The 8,293-nt window shown below is 34.8% G+C and overlaps 2 protein-coding genes across 2 annotated transcripts; one reads left to right on the top strand and one right to left on the bottom strand.

Moving 5' to 3' along the window:
- Positions 1 to 1,154: 1,154 nt before the first annotated feature.
- On the top strand, positions 1,155 to 3,679 carry LOC111215923. Its single transcript, XM_048740297.1, has 10 exons — positions 1,155 to 1,298; positions 1,394 to 1,667; positions 1,751 to 1,841; positions 1,952 to 2,044; positions 2,145 to 2,225; positions 2,316 to 2,433; positions 2,512 to 2,669; positions 2,739 to 2,853; positions 2,941 to 3,120; positions 3,202 to 3,679. The coding sequence occupies exons 1-10, from the start codon at positions 1,155 to 1,157 to the stop codon at positions 3,391 to 3,393; spliced, it is 1,446 nt and encodes a 481-aa protein (XP_048596254.1). The 3' UTR covers positions 3,394 to 3,679.
- LOC106392928 lies at positions 3,443 to 6,152 on the bottom strand. The gene is made up of 2 exons (XM_048739730.1): positions 4,780 to 6,152; positions 3,443 to 4,694 (listed from the first exon to the last, which is right to left on the bottom strand). Exons 1-2 carry the CDS (start codon positions 4,890 to 4,892, stop codon positions 4,505 to 4,507), a joined length of 303 nt encoding a protein of 100 aa, XP_048595687.1. The 5' UTR covers positions 4,893 to 6,152; the 3' UTR covers positions 3,443 to 4,504.
- Between the last annotated feature and the right edge of the window lie 2,141 nt (positions 6,153 to 8,293).

Below are 8,293 nucleotides of genomic sequence, written 5' to 3'. Positions count from 1 at the left end.
AGATTCGGGGAACTCTATAATTCGCTTGTGTCTTTGCTTTTCTTCTTTAACAAACAAACGAGTGAGTGAGAGAGAGCGACAGAGATCAAACGAGAGAGAGAGAGAGAGAGAGAGATCGAATCAAATCAGGCGAACGAGTGAATCGATTAGTATCGGCTACAGGACTGGTAGACAAACCAGTTTTTGATAAAAATGCATAATTTTTTATTTAACCGATGAATCGACCTCAAATCGATGGAATTAGAAATCTAATTCAATTCTCCATATTTTGTAAAATTTTGAACTTATTTCCCAGTTCTACGGCGGAAAGTATTCAATCTATTGCTAAACTTCTGACTTATCTACACAGTTCTACATCTTCATTTTTTTGTATTAAATTATTCATGTTTATTTCAAGCAGACCAAAAACAGTAAAACCTTGATAAAGGAAAAAAAAATCTAAGTGTTTTGGCTCAATAAAATTGTAATGCCCTGACTGCCAATGAGTAATGGATCTTCCGTACCTGTTCATTCGACCGTGGACTCTATTCGGTGCAACAAACTGTGCACGCTAGGTCAAGAAAAATATTATCCAACCAAATTATTCAATATTTTAACGTTACATTCAAGTAAGCCTCTCCAAAACAGAAGTACTGAACCCAGGAAAATGTAATGAAAACACAAAAGTGAAGACCATCGTGTAAACCAAAACTATCTATAATAATAAAGTGGAGTTTTCTCCCACTACAAGCTTCCACGTTCTTTTTTTTGATGTGGGCATATGTCGCCACGTGTCGACGCTCAATTGGTTACTTCTTTTTTTTTATTTTTTTTTTCTATTATTTGGTTTGGGCTCTTGTGAATGTGGCCCATCTTAAAACACGATCTTCGTCTTCGTCTTCTCCCTTCTCATTCTCCAACGCGAGGCCCAGAGATTCAGTCTGTTCAGTATCCATAACGCATCCTCTTTCAATAACTCTGCAGCTTAACTCCACCTCACCTCTTTTAATCCACTCCTTCCACTTCAATTGTTCAATCAATTCCCCTCTTCGTATTCCATCGTACCTGGCTTAATCCTCACCTATAAATACGACATCTCACCATCTTGCAATGCACACCTCAGATCCGACGAAATTTAGCAGTAAACTCTTTTCTAGCAACCGATTTCGATTCCGATGGCGTTCACTCTTCTTAACGACTTGAGAGCCGGCCGATGCTCCAATACTGCCGAGGTCCGTCTGCTGAGGCTTTGGGAGGCTAGGAATATCAACAAAGGCGGAGAGCTTATGAGTCTTGACATGTTGCTCATCGATGAGAACGTGAGATCCATTTTTTATCTTCTAAAACCTCTTAATAGTTTTTTTAAAATTAATTTTCTATAGATTCTGATGTTTTATCTTCATTTCTCCATCAGTCTACTGTCGTGCACGGAACTGTCTCTGCCCTTCTCCAGCTTAGGTTCAGACAGCGTATGACCGAGGGATCTGTATACACACTAAGCGGCTTCGATGTGACGCGTAGCAGCCCGAAATACCGGCTATCCGATGCGCCTGTTGCCATTCGTTTCAATGATGGCACCGAATTTGAAAAGCTAGCAACGACATCTCGGAGGATACCCTCGGAGCACTTCCGTTTCCGACCGTACGACCAGATACTTGGACTAGCAAACACTGGGAGACAACTCCCCGGTATGTAGTAATTTTGTTATTTTATTATGGCCGTTGTTTACTTATGTCTTGCTCTAACATTTTCCCAATCCATACTATGTCAGACATAATGGGAGAGCTCAGTGCCATTAGGAGCACCATAGCGGACCGAATCCATGGGGCTCAGCGCGTAATGCTAAACTTGCGTCTTGGAAGGTATTTTCAAAATTTTGAATTCCATTTGTTATACTTTAAAACTCTAACGTATCACTGACTCACTTTTTTCTAACATCGTTTATATGAACCGATACTACTGTATGTGTTAGTATCTTTGGCTCCTTGGCCCTTTCATTCCATAACAAGCTCGATGGGTACGGAAGAGAGCCAAGGATCGTTGTTGTAACAGCCGTGAATCCTAAGTTGGTTTCTGGTGAGTTTTCGTGCTGTCATGCAGAGGTTTTTTTTTTTTTTTTGGTTTTGTTGTAATAAACTTATATAAGGTCCCATGTGTTTTTGCAGGAAAGTTATATTTGAATGGTACTTCTGCGACACGTATTTTTTTTACTCCGAAACTGCTGTTGGAGCGGATGCATTTGCCAGGCAAGCATCCTTTTCCTTATTTGATAACGCAAATTTGACTTTTTTTGCTATTGATTTGTCATAATCGTTTACATGTTATTATCTTCGCAGATTGCCAACTGGTGATACAGACCAGTCAGGGTCTTCATCAAAGGTGGTTCACGCACAGAAGATTGAACCCATGACGGTTTCAGAGCTTAACCAATTTATTTTCACCGCCGATCCTCAGGTTTTTTTGTTCACATGTTCTTTATTTTACTCCTTCCTAGACTGCGCTTAAGATTGTGATTTTCTCTTGATTTGACAGATAATTGAGTTCCTCTGTACAGCCAAGGTGACTGAGATTCAGCTTGATGAGGGTTGGTGTTACATTGGATGCTCCACTTGCTCCAAGAAACTCATCCGAGAGGAGACTTCATTCACATGCGTCCCATGCAATGAAACCAATGCTGTGGCTAAACTGAAGTAAATTATTTTTGCTTGGTGCGTCTTGGTGTCTGTAAAAAAGTACTAAATTTCATTCCAATCCGACAGGTATCGTGTGATTCTCTCCGTGTCAGATGACACTGGTTCAGCAGCTTTCCTTGGTTTTGATGAAGAGGTTGCTAGCCTGACTCATGTTCTTGCTTCTGATGCTGCACAGATCGTGGTATGCCCGCTAATCGACCTCTACGTTTTGAGCGTGAAATGTTTTATTGTATACTTAGTTTACTTATATTTTTCCTACACATTGCAGGGGATAGGTACTAATGCCCAAGTTGACATCGACCTACCTCGCTCGCTCGCTAATCTGGTGGGGAGTACCTACACTTTCCAGCTCAGGTTAAAGGACTTCAATTTTGGTCCAAATCACCGAAGCTTTACCATATCTCGCATTTTCCCCGCACGTGATCTTGCGCCAAAGCCAACTTTTTCTGTGAGTGTACCTGAGTTCTCTTTATTTGTAAGTGACGCTCATATATTGATCTCATATAAAACTATCGGGTGTTGCTAGCAGGAGGGTGGCGAGGATACCGATCAATCTCTCCCCCAATCTGTGGCAACAGGATTAGATGTCAGAGCTGGTATCATAAACAGTGTTGCAGATCAGCTCACCGAAGCTGGTGGTGCACGTCTAGCACATGAAGCAGTAGCATCGGGTGAAGACGCTGGGGAAGCAACTGCACGTAAGAAAGCACGTGTGGAATGAGTGCTAGCTTGGAACCCAAACAACCACGATTAGCCTATGTCATTCTCTGTTTTTTCATATCTGGATTTGCTTTTTTTTTACTTTAGTTTCTGCTTTTTTTTTTTTAAAGTCTTTGCTATGTCATTTTCCAAATATTTCTTAATGAAAACCTATGGGTCGTGGTTGTCCTAATTCCTATTTCTCATGTGCCTAGCATTAATTATTTATTATAGATTATTGTAGATTTAGTTATGTAGAGTTTGAACAAGCTAACTTAACCAGTGTATGAACCATCGTCCTTTATTTTTTTCAGAGTTCTAATGTAAAAGAATATGTTAACCAACTTAAAACATTTGTTTACGTCATGTTAACAAGGTAAATAAAGAACTATTAAAAAGTCACCTCAAATTGTGTGTTTAATTCCCTATAAAGTTTATAAATATTGGGTTTGTGCTATGGGTTATTCATGTATTTATTATTAAACAAATTTTTGACTAAGTTTGCATTGTAGAGTCATATATTACAAAATCAAAACATTAGTATATAAATAAATCCATTACAAAAGTGACTTCAGCGTGGGTATTTAAATTTCCCTCCCTTTCCTCTTATGTCAGTGGAAAAATTTATTTAGCGTGATCGAAAGATCCAAGTGAAACAAAGAGGATTGCATGTAAAAACATTGACCAGCGAATTTCCACTGCTTCTTCGAAGACCTAATGACAAGTACTTTATGTGAAGAACATTTGACAACTTTTAAGCTTTCACATACTTAATATTTTTGTTCTCCCTTATTACTATATGATTTATATATAAATATTTGATCCAGAATATTGGTCTCAGTATGCCATAACAATACGAATATTTTTGTGCTTAAATATAAGCACGATCAAGTCTTTGTTATTTTTGTCTCTACTGTTCCTTGTTCTGTTTTCTTCTCTCTCTCTTATGGATGAAAATGTGTTCTTCTGTTTTCATGGAATTGACAATTTCAGTGAGTAAAGAGTTCATTGTTTTACAATATAAAGTGCTTTTGTATCTTTATTGATGTCTATTTACACAAAGAAGTATGTAAAAATAAAATGTATCAGGACAAAAGAACGATTCAGAGGATTGAACCAATTAGAAGAAGAAATCAACGGGTATTAGCGAGAGCCCAGTTAGCTTCAGTTCCTCTCCTAGGGATGGCATTGATCTTAGTACAAGCATCCACTTGGAAGTTAGCTCCACATATCACACCTTCGCTGTCAATCATCGGCATTGCCTTCATGTTGTCCTCGGGATGTTCAAAACTCTTAAGCCCGATCTCACTATGTACATACTCCCTGCAAAAAAATCACACAACATTAAACACTTCATAAATCACATGTCTTTCTCTCTCAAATGTTGTTTCTTGTGTCTTTGACTTACCAGTTGGGAAAGGAGCAAATGATTTGGCACATCATTTGCTTTATGATCTGACCATCATCAGACATGACAACAGACCCGTCGCCGAGTATTCTCCAGTAAAGACTCTCCTCCATCAGAGCTCAAAGCTGAGAAAACAGAGAAGGTTTGAGTATCGTAGACGACGAAGGCGAAGGCGAAGCTTCCTTCGAGACATCTAATGACTTGATCTGCAGGGTAGGGACCACGATCACGTAGTGTTCAATAAGCTTTGATCACAAACAAGGCCTCGCTTGTGTTCTTCTCCGTGAGTCCGTACTGGCGGTTCAACGTGCAGAGATTGCTTAACCTCCCAAGAAAAATATAGTAGACTTCGTCAATCCCACAGAACAGCCTGAAACACAGATTGCAAGAATCAACATGTATTGTGAAACATGAATCTATGACATGTGTGTTTATATAATATACTCTCTGTTTCACAAAATGTGTAATGTGAAACGGAATGCAAAATGTTTAAAAATAAAAACACAACAAACAGAACTTACACATATCATCAGACTCGCATACAAAAACAATAAAGTGAAACTTTTGAAAGACTAAAATTTCGGTTTCGTTGGATAACAATTTTTTTTTTCAAAAAAACTCATAAACTGATTCTTATTCAAAATACATCACACTTGACCATAGATATTGAAGTTTATTACGGAAACTCTTTGACCTAAGCCACTTCAAAACAAAGTACGATATAACTGTCGGCTGACCTAAATATGATAAATTTGCATGGAGAAAATATAAAGAAGACAATGAATGATATTTAAAATATAACATCTGCATTCAGCTATGAAAAGAAATACAAAATACATAAATCATCCGAAATATTTTTTCGAAAATCGCAGGCTACAAGAAATGTGAGTCAAACAATATTTGACATAAAAAAAAACAACTCAAAAATAATTTATTATTTATTAGTGAATAATTCAACGTAATTAATTCAAGAAAAATAAATTCGGTGACATGATAGTTCATTATATTGCACCATAAAATTAAAAAAAAACCATCAAATGTAACATAAAAAAAAAACCACAATTATTAATATATCAGTAACCGGCTAACTGCCATCTAAAAAAGTTCAATATTATATCTTAACCAAAGAGAAAGACTCACAAGAAAACATATTTCTCCACTACATTCAAAAACCAAAAGCAAACAAATAAGATGGTATCAGATACTTCGGTAAACAATTATAACACATATGAAAGCACTGACAGTTCTGACGGAAATTCTTTGGTCTATTTCAAAAACCTTAGCCTACGATATTGCAGCCACTAAGGATGACGAATCAACACATTCAGTTAACGAACTAATATTTGGATAACGACAATCCGGAGGTTCATTACATTGAGGGGGTTATATCAGTACATTTCCACTACAAATCTATCAAATGACTCAACCATCTTTGCCAATCCGCAGATGAGAACTATGACAACGGTACATATCTTTATGATATATTAATGTTGTGCAGAAAAAAATTTGAAGAGGAAAAATAATATTTGAATAAGCTGTCTTGGAAAAATAGTCAATATAAATCCGATCAATAAAGAATAACACATACGAACCCGGCGCGTAGCGCCGGAAGACCACTAGTGTAGTTATAAAGAAAGCTTTCAAAAGAAATGCAAAATTTGGCAAAAAAAAAATTCAACCATAATCCAGGCGTTGCGCAAACAAAAAACTAGTATCTAGCTGACCAAAATTAAAAAAAAAAATAGATAGGACTAAGCAACATATTCCAACCTGAAAAACTAAACTGAATCAGACTCAAAAAAGTTATATTGAACCCGAGCCGAAATTAGTAAGATATCCGAATTGATTTAAAATTTTGGTATTTGATGAACCAAATCTGAATCCGATCAAACCGAAACATTTTGGATACTCGAAAAACTCCTAATCACGTTTTATATAATTAAATATGTTAATTATTTTTAGATTCAATATCTAAAAATATCTAGAATACTCAAAAATATTCTGAATTATCAAAAGTACTTAAAATAGCTAAAAGTAAATATCCAAAAATACTCAAAACATTGGAAATACTTTAAATTCCTAGTGGTTTATTTCCAAATATATAAATTGAACCAATTTTCATGTTAATTTAAAATGTTTAGCCTATATTATTCAAATTTATATGATGTATATTATTTTTATTTTAAAATTTTAAATGTTTAAAGTACATTGGGATTTTAAATGTGTTTACATAATTTAAATGGATATCGTATCGGAACCAGAGCCACAAAAATTTGAACCGAAATTTATAAATATGCGAATGAAACTTTTGATCTTTAGCACCGAAAACGTAAAGCCTAAATAGATTCGAACTTAATCTGAACCATATCCGAAAGCTCACTCCTATACTTAGTGACATTATATTTGATTTGTTGTGAGTAAATAGGTTAAATAATTAGCAAGTGTGATAAAATAAATAATAGAGGCATTTTTTTTAAATGCTAATAGAGGCATTTACAAGTTTCAAAAGATGTGAAATAATTAAATTAAAGACAACTCCCTACCGAACTCCATCGACATCGCATTTACAGCTTCTTTAATCTTTTGACCTTTCCTGTCACCTACGTTATATTATTATTATCAGTTACTCAATAGTCTCAATTGTCAGAAATCCAACCCAATTAACGCTACATGTTGAATGGGGTTGCACATATAAATTATGGCAGTCGTCGCTGACCACTGCATTACACTTGTGTCATTGCCTGTACGTAACTTATAGTTGTAGACTTGCAGCCAGCGGCGGAGACAGGATAATTTTTACCAGGGTCAATTTGATAACAAGTACTTCATCCATTTCATAATATATTATGTTTTGGTTTAATGTACAAAGATTAAGTGGTGATTTGGTTGTCTATATTTAGAAATATTCTATAAACATATTAGATTGTCTCTAAAGAACATTTATAGTGTATTTGAATATAATATTAATTAGTTAGAATAGCAAATTATTAATTAGTTTGATTAAAATATGAATTTGTTAGTGAGTAGACGTATTAATTACTTATAATAGCGAATTAGGTAAGTTTTATGTTATTTTAAATGTCAAAAAGATAATTAATGATGAAATATATGAGTGGTTAATATCTTAACGACATAATTTGTAATAAAAAAATGAAAAGAAAATTATTAAATATTTTCATAATTATTATGGTAAAAACAAATGAAGTAGTTTGGAAGAGTGAAAATGTAAAATATGTAATAAATCACTTAAAAATAGGTAAACTTTGTTTTATACTTCAGTTTTAATAAAACTAGAGATTTGACCCACGCTACGCGTGGGTTCATTTTCAATAAATGCTAATATCAATTAAAGTAAACTATATGTATTAAATATTTATGTTTTATATTACAAATCATATAATCTGATAAATAAATAATTAAGAAGAGTTCTTATTTTTATAAAAATGAATATTATTATATGAACCAAATAATTAATAACATCAAAGTTTTCTAAAATACATGTATATATAGTAAA

Source organism: Brassica napus, chromosome A9 (genome assembly GCF_020379485.1).
Source record: "Brassica napus cultivar Da-Ae chromosome A9, Da-Ae, whole genome shotgun sequence".
Taxonomy (NCBI): Eukaryota; Viridiplantae; Streptophyta; class Magnoliopsida; order Brassicales; family Brassicaceae; genus Brassica; species Brassica napus.
The sequence above is the reverse complement of the archived record's forward strand: the minus strand, read 5'-3'. Positions and strand labels throughout refer to the sequence as shown.

Excerpts from the sequence above, each read along its gene's own strand:
- LOC111215923 (XM_048740297.1), top strand. The coding sequence starts at position 1,155 with ATGGCGTTCACTCTTCTTAACGACTTGAGAGCCGGCCGATGCTCCAAT. Across the intron at positions 2,226-2,315 it reads GGAGCGGATGCATTTGCCAG|ATTGCCAACTGGTGATACAG; the intron begins GCAAGCATCCTT and ends TTATCTTCGCAG. Across the intron at positions 2,434-2,511 it reads TTTTCACCGCCGATCCTCAG|ATAATTGAGTTCCTCTGTAC; the intron begins GTTTTTTTGTTC and ends TTGATTTGACAG.
- LOC106392928 (XM_048739730.1), bottom strand. The coding sequence starts at position 4,892 with ATGGAGGAGAGTCTTTACTGGAGAATACTCGGCGACGGGTCTGTTGTC. Across the intron at positions 4,695-4,779 it reads ATTTGCTCCTTTCCCAACTG|GGAGTATGTACATAGTGAGA; the intron begins GTAAGTCAAAGA and ends ATTTTTTTGCAG.